We start from the raw sequence: 17,440 nt of genomic DNA, 5'->3' as shown, positions 1-17,440 counted from the left end.
ACAACATAAAATTATTCTTTTGCCATCTGTTTAACCCAAGACATCTTGAAAATATTTCTTTTAAAGAAAAATACTGACTGCTGTAGTGCAATTAATGCCCTTATAATACTTAAGTTAGGAAAATATCTCTAGCTTTCAATCATGATTAACTTAATGAGTTCCTCCAACACTAATCTCTTAAACACAGAACTATGGGAAATAAGAGATCAAAGATCAGCAATAAGCAGTCTAAGTAAATAAGCCATGTTGATTAGCAAATTGTATTTCCTACTGATCTAAGAGTTCACTAACGAGATGCCTGGCACAATGACTGATCTTGGGTTGCTTTGAAGCTGTGCTTAACATTCACATACACCCTGTCTTATGCCATATCTAGGGGAGGCATAAGCATTCTCTTTTAAAACCATCAAATTAATCATACACAGTCCAGGAAAACACATGAAGGTTGTAAATATTTTTGTTTCTTGCTAAGACTCACAAAATTTATGCAAGTCTAAGACATCAAAAGGCAGAGGAAAAATTAAAATATCTCAAGTCCACACTATGATACAGCTGCCCCGCTAACCAGTATTTGATATTATGAATGGCTGGTACTGCTGCAGCGTTCAAAGAAAAACTAAAGACTTCTGCTTTAAAATCCACTTATCCTACTGTGACTTAGTCAGGGTCAATAAGCTTTGTCTGTTAACCAAAGCACATACCATAACTTCCAGTTGTATTGGCACATACAATGGCACCAAAGAACTTCGGAGCATACTTCTGGATTCTGGAAATAACTTTCTGACAGGCTACAGTTGGGTCTGTTCCCATCCTCATATACTCCACAGCTTGGTAACTAAAAAAAAAAACCAACCTCACAATCAGTTAGCCATACTTGGGTTATACATTCTAAAATCCCATTAAGACACCTTTATTTCTTTGAATAATGGAAACACAAGATAAACAATCTTTAGCCAAACTCCATATTGTCAATTCTTATACAAGTTCTACGTGTAAAGTAATCAGAAACAGGACTAAAAAGGACCGCAAGATGCCATCTATACCATCTACCATTCTAAGGCAGAACCAAGCCTGGGATAACACTGATCACTTTCCGCAGAAGAGGCTAAGCAGCAGATGACCTAAAAAACTGCAAAGAAGCAGTTCAATAGTTAGTGGCTTTTATTTTTCATTGCATGATTAAGTCTGACATTAAAAGTTATTACAAGTTTTCAAAAAGGCCAAAGTCTAGACAACTTTTTTAGGAAGCTGACCTCTGATATTACATTACTGATAAATTAAAAAAGTTTCTAAAAACTTCAAAATTTATACTTTTTTACTTCATTAATATGAAGGTAAAACGTTTTGATCAAGACTATGAGCCACTTTCAAATTTTTTGCAAGCCAATGTAAAAAAAAAATCTTACTCTAAACGAAAGAGTAACCAAAATAAATTTTCTTTTTATCTACAGTATCGTTAGACAATATGGGCATTGCTTGAGATTGATCAGTTGCACTTCCACAATATCCTCAAGAGGCAAAAAAATTACTTTTGTTGTCATTTTCTTCCAAAGCCTGAAGATTAAAAGGTAATGCATAATACACAAACACACTAGATCTTGTTTTGATGAAAGATGTACATACCCAGACCAACTCTCGTTACACTGACTCATCTACAGATAGCATTAACTACAGATGCTATCAAAACACTGCAGAAGAGAACTTCCCTTGAATTTTGAGATTCCCTATTATCTTTGATTTATTCTAACCATCAAATAGGTTCAAGTTATCTAAAGATAATTATCTGAATATAAAAATATATTTCACAAGAGTCTCTTCACTAATCAGAAACTCAGTAAGGTGTTACTATCTCAAATAAGTCAGATGGAAAATATTAGCAATTTTGCCCTTTATCTGCCACTTCCTTCACTTCTGGCAGGTCAATTCTATTCTCTGTTCTCACGTCCGAACAGCTAAGTAACTTGGAATTAGAAAAGATCGATATCTACAAGGAACCTGTAATTAACCATTTAGTTTGGGTTGCTTTCTAAAACCTATTGGTGCCCACACAAAATGTTTTCAGCATTACAGCCAAATCCTTCAGGCTACTCAACTGTAATATAAGCTTTTATTGATTGACCTCACAGTGGAGTTCAACCCACTACTGCTGTTAGTATCTGATACCTCAGGATAATTCATGAAGCTATCAATTGCCTTTTATTTTGAGACTGGTTTGGAACAAGCTAGAAACTTACTGAGGACATCTGTAAATATACAACAACGAAGTAGGCATTCATAACTACCCGTTTCAGAAATAACACCCGAGTAGTATGAAGGCCACTATTATACATCCCTTCAAGCATCAGTGTCTATAACATTTAGCACAGACTTCCTTAACTCACTCCTCTTGAGACTGACACACAAGAACAACTGTCAAGACTCACTGATGGAAAACAGATATATTTTACAGACATCACACAAGCATGATGACAGCACTAAAACACCTCCTCTAGTTTCAAATTAGATGCAATTTAAATAGGATTGTTATAGTGACACCTTCCTACCCTCCTGTGTAATCCCACACTCATCCCTCATACTTTCTACAATTTAATACTCACATCCTACTCAAGAAAATACTTTGGAGGAGAAAGCTCATCAGTTCTGTTAAAAAGCATACAGGTTAGGAATATACTCATCACTGCTTGTGTGCTCACAGCTTGGCAAGATTAAGGGGATCTGTCATCACGATATTTCAGAAGTCACTTCTTTAAGACAGACCATAAAGACGACTTGATTCTGCTACTGCCCTTTCCCCTTGCATTACTGCCTTTACTCCCACTTTAGGAGCCAGTAAGACAAGCTGTCTTTATATTCAATTACTTCATTTGCCGAATTAACATTTTTGCTACAGAACACTAGCAAAGTCTAGCCTAAGGACAAACCTCGGTAAGAAGCGCATCATGATGTCACCATCCCCAGTAGCTGCAGCTCCTCCAGCTGTACTATCCGCATAGGATCCTGCTCCAGCTATCGGAGAATCTCCTACACGGCTACAGAGAACAATGAAAACAAAACAAACAAACAAAACCTGGAAACTATAGAAAACTATAATTTACTAATTCCAGTGGGACTGCATTAAAGTAATAGCTGTCGGCCTCATACCAGCAAGTTCTTGTGACTTATGCACACTTTTAACTTCGTCAACCTTACTGCCTCCAGCTGCGTTAGCATTAAACCCACAGGAGAACAGAACAGGTAGAGATGTCACTGCTCTGCAGTCAAAAGTCTTGTCTTTAAACTACTGATAAAAGTGATCTGTGGTAACCTGACTGACCTGAGGCTTAATCCACCTCCAATGAATACCTGTTTGTTATTTATACTGACTATAGTTAGAGCAGTAAGGTTTAGCCAGTGGGCAACAGTAAAGAGCTGGGGACATTAGTATGTTCAATAATTTGTTGCTAAACCCAGAAACTGTCTGACTTGGTTAACACAGAAGATTCCTAACTAGGTAGAAAAAAATTCTCAAAGACAAAATATAGGGCTTGGGCTCTGAATCTATGTACAGTTCTTTGGAGACTGTACCTCTCTGCAATGCTCATTCATTTCCAGTGCCTTGCGTTACAGGTTGTCTTACAACTCTGCCACTTATTTGTGTCTCTGTATGGTGAATTAAGCAGGCTGAAAAAAAAAACCAAAAACCATCTTCCCTCAAAAAACCACAAATCATCTTGAAAGTGCATTACCATCTCAGTACTGGGATTTATGGCAATACCCAGAAACAAGCAAGGCCATTTTTGATCACTGCAATCTAACACATGTAACTTCAGCCTAATATAGGATAAGTTTAACATAGGAAATGAGGTGGAGAGCAAAGATTTTCTGTAAAACCAGAGATACTAACCCTGGAATTTTGTGGACTGCACCATTAGTAGATGTCCCGGAAACAACAGTTCCAGTTGCACCAATTACAACCATACCTAAAATTTTCAATAGGGATGAAACATATTTAGAAACATTCCTAACAAATTTGTGAAATTTGCAGTATGGTTAGCAAGCATAACTACAATACTCAGAATATTCAAATTACTGACATCCTGAAACACAGAAAAGTTGCACTCCCGAAGAAAACAAGTCCTTTCTAAAACACATTTGGAAAGTTTTTTGGTGTATTATAAGAACTCAGAACGGAATCTAAATCAGCAAGTGCCACACTGTTCAAAGTTGTATGTTACCGCTGCCCAAGCAGCCACTGTCTCCTAATATACACCCATATTAACCAGTAAACAAGAAGTAACTGGTGTCATCACATCCTGCACTGGTACCATAAGAACAACAAAGTCTGGAAACTATAAATGGTGTTTAGGGGAGACTGAAAAACCTGTCAGAATGATGAGCTTACATTTGGCAAAAGGTGAAATACTTTCTATCAGAGTAAGAAGAATTACATGGGCGGGCAACCAAATGTGTGGATAAGCCTACCCTTTGTTAATTTTGTGCTGATAAGGAAGCCACTGCCTCCTTAGAAAGGCTTGGATTGGCACCCGGAACAGGATTGGGATCAGATGCTTCTCTGTAAAGCAAGACTTCATGTCTTTAAGAGAGGGCAGAAATTGCAGCTAGCATCAAACTCCAGTATGAAGTGAGAGCCAGAAAGCAGAATTCAAATTCTATAATCTCATTAAGCAGTACCTCCTTCTCACAAAAGAGTTTCCTGACCAATAAAAGCTAAAAGCATAGAGGTACCAACTCTATGGCCAACATTAGCCTCTGCAAAAAGTCTGGGAGGGCATCAGTTCCTATCAACTTCCTAAATGCATTCTGAATGAAGACTTCTTAACATGTGCTAGTCAAGGGGACATTTCATATACAAATTAAACAATGGAGTGGGAGAACTTGAAGTACAAATATAAGCAGCATCATTTACTACAAACCAGCTTAGGATACTTAATATCCGTGCTTGAATTGTATTTAGCAAATTGACCTCTCATCCTGACACTCTGGAATTTGAGTTTTACAGAACATAATGAAGACTGTATATCCTAGTAAAGAAAGCCACCTACCAACTTAAGAATTTGGTAAGTTGCCTGACTTCTGTTGAATGTTAATTGGTTATTAGTAGAGTGGACTGGAAGCAAAGAAGAAAGATTCACATTTGAAACAACTTGTCAGTTCTTGGTATTGCAAATACTGTCAGGTAAAGAGTTCTGAATTGCTAAACTGAGTGTAAGCTTCAAGACTAAAAGTATAAAGCTTTGAAAGACATGAATCTGTAACTGCTCCAGTCCTTTCTTTGATCTGCTCATTAATCAGCTTATAGGCTTAGCAATTAATGGTACTCAATCAGTAAACTCTTGAAGTCTTTGGGGACTACTAACCTGTTTTAAGCATAGTAGTTTCTGTAGAAATTTATTGATTTAATCCAAAGACAGAAGAAAAATGAAAGAAGCTTTATTTTATAAGTCGTACTCTTTGACAAACATTGCTTTTGGTTGGCAAACTAACTGCTTACTCACTTCTTCGACTAAAGCAAAGCCTTTTAAGTTGGTCTGACAGCTACAGGGGAGAACTGACCTAAGTTAACTATAATCAAGATAAGAATAATTATTTTTAACCTTGATCAGTTTTCTAAGCATTCATAGCTGCCCAAGTAATTATGCCAAGATACATGAAGGAAAAGCAGCAGGGCAATGAACAAATAGCTATAGGCAAAAAAAAAAATGAAACAACTGGCTGTGCAGGCAGTGCACTGGAAAAAAACCAAACCAATAAATACTAATTTTAGGCTCTCCATCTTCACACAAGTAAGACAAATCTTGAAACCACTATAAATAGAAAATAATGTCTATATGAAATACTTTCCTTTAAATTCAGTATGATTTAATCTGCAGGAGAATAAAGGAAAGAAACAGAGCATCAGAGTCACCAAAGTTTGTTACCAATAGTATCATGATTATGAACACTTCTTTGTGAGATGGTCTGTTCTTCTTTACAAGTTACTTTTTCAGGCCGTTTGTATGGTCCACACGATTTTGAAGAGTCTGGAACCACATTCTGTAATTATTATTTTATTTGCATGAGTAATATATAATGTTTCATTACAGATAAAAATACTACAATCAATATCCAAGATCTACTACACATTTATCATATGCCCAAAAAATTATACAGCTGTACTGAAATCTTGCAAAGTGTTACGCTTTAAGTAATAAAGACTGACTGTCATTACACAGTAAAAAGTTCTTCCTCTAGAAAGTCATGTTATTCAAATTAATAATGAAAAACCCCCCTCATTCTTCAGGAAAATGAAGAAAATTTTCAAGGTAAAAAAAAATAATGAAATGAACAGAGCTTGTTTTACTAACGTCAGGCCAAGATATTACTGTAAAGTCAGTATTATAGTCAAGACATTTTCCCAACTGAAAAACAGAATATGTATTGAATTAAAATGGTTCAGCAATGCATTTCATATCCAAGAAACAATAAAGACACTATACAGACATGTAGAAATCTGCAACACTAACTCCAAGTCACAACAAAACCAAAAAACCCAAACCAACCACAACAAGCAAGTTTAACATGGACAGCTGCCTTAATAGGATGTGTTCACAGGTCTGCAGTCTGCATAAAGCCTCTATTTAAGGGTCTTAATACATTGTTACTGTAAGATTTTCTTCCAATAATGGATACATGAATCAATAAATACACACATTGCTTAATTTAGTTTGAGAAGCCTTATCCAAATTTAGAACTGAAAAAAAAAAATTCTCTCACCAAAACAAAATAAGCAACTCCTTTTTTTTTTTTTTCTTTAAATGAGAAACACATCACCTACACAAGGTAAAAGAAAAAGGCAATGCTGCAGCGACTTTCTAAACTCATCCTTCAACATCACCACTGCACCATACCTTCCAGTAGTTTGGCTGGCAGCTTTGATTTAGCCACTTTGAATACATCAAGAGGGATTTTTGGGTAGTTAAATCTTCATAGGGAAATCCCATTCTTACAGCAAACAGGGAGGCTTAAAAAGTACAACAAAACAAAACACATTAATTTATTTCCTTTTTAATGTATCTTATGATAATGCATTTATGTAATGTTATCTGGAAATCAAGAAATTCTACATTCTCTAGCGAGATGAGAAATAAATGTTCAGAAAGCAGTACTAGCCATTATAGTGATGCACAAGCACAGTAACAAACTCTCCCTTCACAAGCAATATCCAGTTTCCCCAATTCACTGTAAGTCTGTTAACGCATTGAAGTTCTACCACTGAATGAGAAATTCAACTCTGCTAACCAACTGGACACAAATAAACTGGAGCAAGAGTGGCCTGAGGTGTGTGTGTCACAGAAATATTTAAATAAGTGATACAAATAACAGCATATTTTCCTTACAAAGCTAGCCTATTAGGAAACATAAGAAACATAGCAGCACATTTGCAATTAAAACACTTGCAGAAATCAATCCACCAGCTTACACCATACTACACTTCTTTACAGTTTTAAAAGTGACTGCTTCCTCCGTTTGCAAATTAAAATAGTACGTGTCAAGGGAGGAAACGAAATACCAACACAAGCAATGAAAGAATGCTGCACTTTCAAGAATGGCTTATATATTAGGGGAAAGGGAAAAATAAATAAGATCAACTGTTCTTTCATCCTTTGGTTGGAGACATCCTTGATATTAACTAGTAACAGATATTATTGCTAGTTGCAGATGCTTGAGCAATTTACATTAACAATCCTTGCTAATAATGTCACTGTAATACACAGCAAGCTTCTCCAGTCCAAGAATTAAGAAAAGTCTTCCATTATTTCTGTACAGCTTTTCTGTGTTTTTCTTAAAAACTGAAAAAATAGAAGTCTCTTTATACTCAAGCGAAAAGAAAACTGACAGCTTCAATTAAACAGACACTTATTTTCCCATTTCTAGAACAAGCAGGCAGGTGTTTGGGGTTTATGTTTTAGGTAAAATTGTGCTTTTGCATATTTGTTAGTCATTCTTTCACGACTTTTGAAACCTCGTTTCTATTCCAGGAAGCAAAGCTGGTCATCTTTATCCTCTGAAGTTTTTACTTAAATTATTGGCCTAAGTATTGCTAGGACAAAAAGGGAAAAGCACAAGCACAATGTGATTATGAAACTTTCCTATCTATTGGAGACAAATTTGAAAATTTCTTGGCAGATGGTAACCAAAATTACTCTTTTTTTTTTTCCCCTCACTTGTAACCACTCTGCACCAAATGTCCCTCACCAGACTCAGTTCTACATTGGTCTTTATTGCCAGTTTTCTGTGATCTTTCCTAAAAAAATTAGGTAATAGAGAAAGCAGCTCTTAACACAACAAGAACTCATCAGTGTGGTTATCTGTATCTGTTCAACAAAAGCTACACCGACTAACTTTTATATACAACACTCCCATTATAAATCTTAGCTGTAAAAACACACTAGCTTTGGTCATATTCTAGCTTACATCTAAAACAGCAAAAGTAAAAGAAGTCATCAATTTTGACTTGCACAAGTTTTTGGATGAAGATATATTTTATCACCATCACACTCCTCCTCGAGTGTGGCTCAAGCTTTCACCATAGCTCGCTATTAGCTAAAAACTGTTCAAATATAACTCACAGGATCAGCTTCCTCATGCAATAAGATACATTAATTTCTTCACATCTACAATGTGAACTACTCTTAAAGCCTCTTTTGGAGTGTTCTTTTGGAGGCAAAGTAATGCAATTTGTTAAATGCTATTTACTCGGTGAAAGTGATGCAACAATATGACTTCAGACTTTAAAGGTTATCAAATTTTAATAATTTTGTTCACTGGCTAATTAGTTCAATGTTAACAGCCTCTGACTCAACTTTTCACTTCTAGACCTAGAACACACTGACTCACACTATCTGACATTTTTATTTTCTAGTTCTGTCTAGTTGTTTCCTCCCCGCTCTTGCATCCCCCTGAGAAATACTGCACAAGTATTCTTAAAAGTTAAGACTAACAATTATTTTATTTTTATCAATAATCAGAGGCATTGCTATTTTAAACAACACGTTATGAAGGACAACACAACAGCATAAACAATCCAGGAGACTTCTGGACAGCATCAATGACTACCTCACGACAGAATTGCCAACGAAGTGCACTGCTCTGCTGACCCTCATACTTAGAAACAAGGAAGGGCTTTTTGGGGATGTGAAGGTCCAAAGCAGCCTTCACTGCACCAGCCATGATATAGTGATATTCAGGATCCTGAGAACAGGGAGCAGGCCAAAAAGCAAGACCACAAGCCTGCACTTCAGGAGAACAGAATTTGGCCTCTGCAGGTATCTGCTTGCAAAAGTCCTGTGAGCCCTGGAAGGAAGAGGGGTCTGAGAGAGCTGTTTGATATTCATGAATCACCTCCTCCAAGCTCAAAACCAGTTCATCCCAACAAATAGGAAGCCAGGCAAAAATGTCAGGAGGTTTACACAGATAACAAGGAGTTCTTGGAAAACTCAAGCATGAAAAGGAAGATATAGAAGGTGGAAGTGAGGACAGGTAATCTGGAAGGAACACAGAAACATAGTCTTGAGCATGCAGAAATGAGGTTAGGAAAGCCAAAGCCCACCTGAAGCTGAATCTAGCAAAGGGACGTCAAAGGCAGTGAGAAAGGCTTTTAGAAGTACCTAAATAGCAAAAGGAAGACCAGGGAAAACATGGGCATGCTGTGGACTGGGGCAGGGGTGCTGGTGACACCAGGCATTGAAAAGGCTGAGTTACTGAATAACCCTCTTCACCTCATCCTTACTAGCAAGACTGGCCGTCAGAAACCCAAGGCCCTGGAGATCAGTGGGAAAGTCTGGAGCAAGAAGCACTTGGAACAGGATCAGGTCAGGGAAGTCTTCAGCAACCTGAACACACACACAAATCCATGGGCTGTGATGGAATGCAACCACAAGTGCCTAGAGACCTAGCTGATGTAGCTGATGTCACTACAATACCACTCTCACTTATCTTCAAACTATTATGGCGTATGGGAGAGGTGCCCAAAGACTGTAGAAAAGCAGTTGCCACTGCTGTCTTCAAGAGCAGCAGAAGTAGGAGCCAGGGAACTACAGGCTAGTCAGACTCACCTTGATCAAAGCTAATGCTGAAAACCATTTCCAAACACACGAATGACAAGAAGGTGATTGGGAGTAGTCAGCATGGCTCCACAAAAGGGAAGTCACGCTTGATCAGTCTGCTAACCATCTACGACAAAACAACTGGCTTGGTAGATGAAGGGAGCGTAGTGGATATCGTCTACCTTAACTTCCATAAAGGCTTTTGACATTGTCTCCCATAAGATCCTCATAGAGAAGCTGATGATTTACTGACTGGATGAGCAGACAGCAAAGTGGAGTGAAAACTAGCTGAAGGGCTGAGCACAGAGGATTGTGATCAGTGGTATGAAGTCTAGTTGGAGCCAGTAATAAGCAGTGTACCGCTGGGGCCAATGTGGGGTCCAATACTGTTCAATATCTTCATTTAATGATCTGGACAATGGTGCAGAGCGTAGGCACCCTCAAAAAGTTTTCAAATGATACAAAACTGGGAGGAGTGGCTGAAGCAGCAGGGGGGTTACACTGACATTCAAATAAGTCTCAACTGGAGAAATGGACTGATAGGAACCTCATGCATTTGAACAAAGAGAAGCGCACTTCGGGAGAAACCACTCCATGCACCAGCACATGATGGGGCCACTCAGTGGTAAAGCAGCTTGGTAGCAGACCTACCAAGGGCAGCAAGCTGAAATGTCAGTCAGCAATGTGCCCTTACAGCAAAAGACAGATAACAGCAGGCTGGGCTCCAGCATTAGAAGTGTTGTCAACAGGTCAAGGGATCATTATCTGTTGCCATCAGATCCTTCTCCTCTGGGAAGCTACACCTGGAATACCGTGTCCAGTTCTGGGCTCCCCAGTAGAAGACAGACACAGACATATTGGAGAGAGTCCCATGAGGGGCCACAAAGATGAGCAAGTGACTGGAGCATCTCTCCAGTGAGGAAAGACAGAGAGCTGGGACTGTTCAGCCTGAATAAAGAAAAGGCTTAGAAGGATCTCATTAGTGTACAAAAACATCTAAAGAGAGGATGTGCCAAATCAGGCACTTTTTGTTAGTGCCTAGTGAGAGGACAAGAGGCCATGGGCACATCTGAAGCATAGGAGATTCCCTCTGAAGAGTAGGAAACACTCCTACGCTCCAAGGGTGACAGAGTAGTCCAGAGACTCCTATCAAGATACTCAAAAGCAAGCCAGACATGGTTCCAGGGATCCAGCTCCAGGTGGCCCTAGTTGAAGGTGAATTGAACCAGAAGTCTTCAAGTCCATGCCAACCTCAACCATTCTGTGATTCTGTAATTCAGCCTCTTAAGTTCTCTATGTACCAAAGGTTTTAAAATACTTAAACTTCAACTTTTTGAGTTAAAGTAAACAGAACTGTGAAGACTGTTCAGGTGGCATGGCACTCCAACAGATTCCATCCACGTTTTTAACAGTGAAAACAAAATTTTCATGTTATTTCCATTAAAAGTTTACCACCAGGAACAATGTACTGCTTACACATTTAAAAATGACCAACTGAAATTTAACGCACGTCACAGCTTGCTACCTTCTCCTCGCTAGTATCAACTATTCATAGGAATTAAATTTTAGTAGACAAGACAAATTTCCTAGATTATGTCACTAAATATACTCAAATAGAGTGCAGCTTAGTTATTGGTAAAAGAATAGGGAATAACCACAGCAGTTTTGCATGATGAATAAAAAAAAGCCTGCAGAGATTATATAGATTTGTATGAAAGGGTTCTACTATTCCAGCTAGCTTTTCTGGTGAAAATGCAAATATTTTTATTTAGAAAATAAAAACTGTTATTTCTCTTGCATGTTGATTTGAAGGTTCAAATGTATTATTCTGAAACTAGAGCTCTATTCTCTCTTTAACAATCTTCACCTGGTAAAGATGACTATAGTTTCCTTTATCCAAGTTTCTGCTTTCACAGAAAATACATTCCTTCACAAGAAATATTACTCTTTCTCAATTTCACCATTGCCTTGACTCATTCACTAACACTCATCACCATATCCAATTTTTACTCAGATATATCTTCAGCTTTTCTGTTTGTCTTTTGTCACTACTGCTAGACAGTTTCTTCTGAGAAAGATCTCACTGACAGTAAGGACTCAGCATAACAGCCTTATCCATGTGAATCCATTACGCAAAGACTTCTCTTCTTAGGCTTGAAAATGTATTTTAAATCAGCACTTGAATTCTTCCATTTCTTCACCTTCCTTATCTTTTCTGCTCATTCTACCAATCAGAAATTAAAAATATTTTGATAGCTACCAATGATGGTGAAAAGAAGTATTATGACCATCTCTTCCTCCTCTATTTAACAGCTAACCAATCTATTTTTCACAATCACCAGTGAAATCTGTTACCAAATCCACCTGTAACCTAATCACGGCCAACAGCTTGAATTAAATACAATCTGAAAATATCTCTTTCTCTTTTCAGAGCTTCTGTTAAATACTGCCCTCACCTCCCTCTACTGCCCTCTTCCACTCCATCAAAATCTACTGTTGTAGTTATTTCTTTATAATTAATACACATTAATTCCTTAAAGAATCATTTATTTTCTCTAGATTTCAAAGCATTTGACTCACCCTTAATGTCATATACCAATTTCCACATTTCTTTCACAGAATCATGAAGGCTGGAAAAGATCTCTAAGATCACAAAGTCTAACCATCAGCCCAATACTACCATGCCTACTAATCCATGTCCCCAAGTGTCACACCTACATGTGTTTTGCACACCTTCACAACTTCCCTGGGAAGCCTGCTCCAAAGCTTCACCACTCTTTCTGTAAAGAAATTTTTCCTTATATCCAATCTAAACCTCCCCTGACACAACTTGAGGCCGTCTACTCTCATCCTGTCACTTGCTACTTGGGAGAAGAGACCAACACTCACCTCGCTACAACCTCCTTTCAGGCAATTCTAGGGAGCAATAAAGTCTCCCATCAGTCTCCTCTTCTCCAGACTAAACACCGCGAGGTCCCTCCTCACAAGACTTGTGCTCCAGACCCTTCACCAGCCTTGTTGCTTTTCTCTGGACAAGCTCCAGCACCTCAATGTCCTTGTAGTGAGGAGCCCAAAACTGAACACAGTATGTGAGGTGTGACCTCACCAGTGCTAAGTAAATGCCTTTCTTATCATGATGGCAGACAGCATCTGAAAGTCCTTAATTGTAAGCCAAGTAACCTTCCATTCACTTCTCATATACCTCCCTGGAACATACATCTCTTGAAACCGGTATTATTCTAACAGCAGCAGCTTATATATGAAAAGTGAAACTTTTCTTCCAGGCTGCTCTCCCTTTGCTGTTATGCCTAGGGGTACAACCCATATGTAATATTTTTATGTTCAAGTTCTCACTAATATTTTTAAACAATTAAATACAGTAATCGTGCTCAATATATACTGAAATAGTAGAATGTAACTGTAGTGTCTCTTAATTCTGTCATTCCTTAGAAAATGTTACTCCATCGTTTTAAATGAAATATTTACATCTAACAGCTTCTATAGTGTCTTGTATCAAATCATCTTTGATACCCTGCATATCAGTGATATTAGCAAAGCCTTGAGATTACAAGTTAATATTTGCAGCTAAATTTGTGAGAAGACCATAAATTGTATTTTTTCTTCTCATGTGCAAATAATGGAATAAAACCTAATTGATAGAGAGTAAATACTTCTGAATTATTTGACCAGATCTATTTGATTGTCAGGAAATCCTTCCCCCTATATTACCAAGATTATTATGTCCATTTTAACAGGAAGTGTTTTAAGAAGAGGGTATTGACTTGGAAACAGTTAAAAGAATAATTACCTGACTCTCCCACTAATAATGTATGCTTAGTGTATTCAATGACCTTTCGAGCTACACCAATTGCATTTTTCACATGTCTGAGATCCGCAACTGCACCAACTTCCATAGTGTTGCTGGAAACAAGAAATATTTAAAAACTTATTAAAAATACAAGAATAACTGCTTATTTTTTTATTAGACAAAATCTATTCTCAGCTAAATTAGAAAGCTTCCTCCTTTAACATATTGTTTTAATTGCTTTATGCTACAGACAGATGGCATCACACCAGTAGGGAAAAGCTTCATACATATATTTCCTTCCACAGGCATGGGGATGTTGCTCAACTGTCAACAATTCCATCCACAGTAATGTTTTCAGTAGAGGAATTATTTTCTTACCTAAACTCATAACACGAACCAAACACTTGCAATTACTTTTTAATCAGAACAGCTTTACATGGTAAATAAAAGTATAGAAGACAACTGCTCCAGAAGTGAAATATTATGGAATGAATGTAAAGGGAAAACTTAACAACACTACAAACCATATGCTTACTGCAGTACATGTAAAAATTCAATAACAAAGACGCGTAGTTACCCTTCCATCAATTAGATAAGTATTTTCCCGCGCTCCAGAAGTGAACATATAACCTGCCTCACAGTCAGCCCTAAACTAACAAGATCTCTGTAACAACCCTTACATTAAAAGGTGCTAAAAATTACAAGGATTATTCTTTTCTCCATGTAGTTTTCTTACCCATCCATAATCATGGCATCCAGTGTTGTTTCTCCACTTTCATCTGGGCTTCCTCCATATCCCACACTCCCATCACATTGATCAATCTCACACCGACCACAGCCTCTCTCAACCGCATCCAGCTCAGAACCTCCCGACTGTAATACTCTCCAAGCTGTAATAAACACAAATAATTACATTACACTAGTGAAAAGAGTCTCCACTACTGCTTTATGGAATGTTTTAAAGATGGACATAATTAAGATACACTATGTAGGTGGATTAAAAAAAAGTTAACTATAACTTTCAGCTGAAGTTTAAGCGTATTCAGAAAAATGTAAAGTATTACTTTTCTAAATACTGTTTTTGTTGCATATCTGAATAGTGGTTTTGACTGAGAAATGAAGCTGTTTTTCTGATTTGGAAGGTATTATTTACTATAATCATCACAACTTCTATAAACTAAATAACCTCCTTTGCCCAGAATCAACCATTATTTTCTCATTATTTATTTAAAGCCTTTTGAGGAGAGGGGGAAGCTAAACTTTTATCTCAACAACAAAAAGAGCCCTCTAAAGCTTCATGCAACACTGTGTGCAGCTGCAAAATGAGAAGACCTAAAACATATTGTGACCTAAAAGATTTAAACGTACATCATTAACTACACAAAACCAAAAAAAGAAGTGCAAATTATATACAAGAAATAACAAGTCTCCAAATGCTCCTGTTCAAGCCTTCGTCTTCTATTCCTTAGGCTCTAGCTCATGGTGCAGTTTCATAAGACATGCCGAACAACATGATTTGAATAAACTGGGCCTGAAGGCTTGGCGCATGACATTTCACAAGGCTGGACCTCAGGCAAGATTTTCCAAGACGTCTGAGCTTGCTGCCATTAATAGCAGCAATCCTGCTTCCTCCTCCTTGTGCTGGCTCTGGTGCTCCACCATCTGCCAGACCCAGCACATGGGAGGCAGCAGAAGCACACAACCCAGCTCTTTTTGGCAGAAGTTATCACACTCTCTCAACAAGCCTCATCTTCACAAATGCTGCATGCAACTGCACAAAACCACCTGCACCAAGAAGAAAGTAAGACTTAACACCTAGCTTCCTACTCTACTAATGCCCATCCTTACTACAAACTTCAGTGTGAGGAGCACTGCTTCAATTCCCATTACCTTTACTACAGTAAGTAGCCTTAGCACAATTCCCCTTACTACCGTGAGTAGCCTTAGTACAAGCTTTTCAAAACCTATAAACCAAGGGACTTGAATGACTATTTTTCTTCAGATCTATACAAGGCTTTATAGGTAACCCAATTCACTAGGAAAGCTTCTCTAATAAGGAGTTATTTACAACTCAACTATGCTAAAATAGCATATGAGACTTTTGATAAGCACCCACAACCAAATTTATGAATTTATTTATAGCCTATGAGCCTTTTAATAAGTATCCACAACTAAATGTATGTTGCCATAGCAAAACCCGCTTTGACTGTCAGTAACGCATCACACAAACCAAGACAAAAGCTCCACGAAAATATGATGTTCAGAACTATTTAAAACTTTGGGAACAGGAATGAATCTCAGAAAGGCATTATTAAAACCAAATCAGCACGGTGGAGAGCCACAAGAGTGTAAATCACATTATTAGTGAAAGAATGCTTGTAATCCACCTTTTCCACAGCTCAGAACTCTTCCTTTTCTTTCCAAACACATTTTTTTCCCCTAGCTTTTGAAGTTAAACCATCTGCTCGCAGACTCCTAAGGCTCAGCGACAGCCCCAATGCAGGGGGGTCAAAACACTGGTTTCCCCGCTCCTCCGCGCCCCGTCCAAGCGGGCAGGAACCGCGTGGAGCCTCCTCAGCAGTACCAGGGCTCGCTCTGAGCCCTGCTGGGAGCCCAGTCCCCACAAGCGGAGTTTTAAGCTTGGTTTCAATCCAACACCCAGAGCCCCCCCACACCCCACCCCCGGGTCCTCAGCATCGAGCGCACGGCCCGGCCCCCCGCCGGGGGCACCTGTCTCCGCGGCCGTCCTAAACGCCCAGGTGTTGATGACTACGGGCAGGGCGGCGGCTGAGGAGGCGCCAGACAGCTGCAACACGCTGAGGAGAAAGGAGGCGACCGCCATCCACCGCCAAACCCCGCCAGCCGCCATGGCCGCCCGCCCCGCCCTGCGGCTGCGCATGCGCCGGGGGGGGGGGGGCGGGGGCGGGGCGGACCCGCCCAGGGACGGGGGTGAGGAGGACTTTAAAGGTTGCAGCGTTTTAGGCTAATGGAACGGGTTGGGGTGGAAGGGACCTTAGAGGTCATAGAATCATAGAATGGTTTGGGTTGGAAGGGACCTTAAAGATCATAGAATGATAAAGTTATTGAATCATGGAATGGGTTGAGTTGGAAGGGGCCTTAAAGATCATAGAATCATAGATTCATAGACTCATAGAATGGTTTGGGTTGGAGGGGACCTTAAGGATTATAGAATCATAGAATGGGTTGCTTTGTAAGGGCCCTGGAAGATCGTAGACTCATAGACTCATAGAATGGTTCGGGTTGGAAGGGACCTTGAAGATCATAGACTCATAGAATGGTTCCTGCTTGGAAGGGACCTTAAAGGTCATAGAATCATAGAATGGGTTGAGTTGGAAGGGACCTTAAAGATCACAGAATCATGAAATCGTAGAATGGATTGGATTGGAAAGGACCTTAAAGATCATCCAGTTCCAACCCCCCTGCCATGGGGAGGGACACTTCCCACCAGACCAGGCTCCTCAAAGCCCCATCTGACCTGGCCTTGAACACCTACGGGGGTGGGGCATCCACAACTTCTCTTATTGGT

The 17,440-nt window shown here is 38.9% G+C and overlaps 1 protein-coding gene across 1 annotated transcript in view; it reads right to left on the bottom strand.

The window, feature by feature from the left end:
• The window catches only part of AGA (aspartylglucosaminidase), a 28,518-nt gene extending 11,740 nt beyond the window's left edge, over nucleotides 1–16,778 (bottom strand). The window contains exons 1-8 of the mRNA XM_054065034.1: nucleotides 16,624–16,778; nucleotides 14,630–14,783; nucleotides 13,894–14,006; nucleotides 6,888–7,000; nucleotides 5,919–6,033; nucleotides 3,884–3,959; nucleotides 2,922–3,029; nucleotides 702–835 (exon numbers count right to left, since the gene is read on the bottom strand). Of these exons, the coding sequence (XP_053921009.1) occupies nucleotides 702–835; nucleotides 2,922–3,029; nucleotides 3,884–3,959; nucleotides 5,919–6,033; nucleotides 6,888–7,000; nucleotides 13,894–14,006; nucleotides 14,630–14,783; nucleotides 16,624–16,762 (952 nt within the window). The 5' untranslated portion in view covers nucleotides 16,763–16,778. The remainder of the gene's footprint in view (nucleotides 1–701; nucleotides 836–2,921; nucleotides 3,030–3,883; nucleotides 3,960–5,918; nucleotides 6,034–6,887; nucleotides 7,001–13,893; nucleotides 14,007–14,629; nucleotides 14,784–16,623) is intronic.
• Between the last annotated feature and the right edge of the window lie 662 nt (nucleotides 16,779–17,440).

The sequence above is a fragment of the Cuculus canorus genome, chromosome 4 (assembly GCF_017976375.1).
Source record: "Cuculus canorus isolate bCucCan1 chromosome 4, bCucCan1.pri, whole genome shotgun sequence".
NCBI lineage: Eukaryota > Metazoa > Chordata > Aves > Cuculiformes > Cuculidae > Cuculus > Cuculus canorus.
Note: the sequence above shows the minus strand (reverse complement) of the source record. Positions and strands in the feature narration are given on the sequence as shown.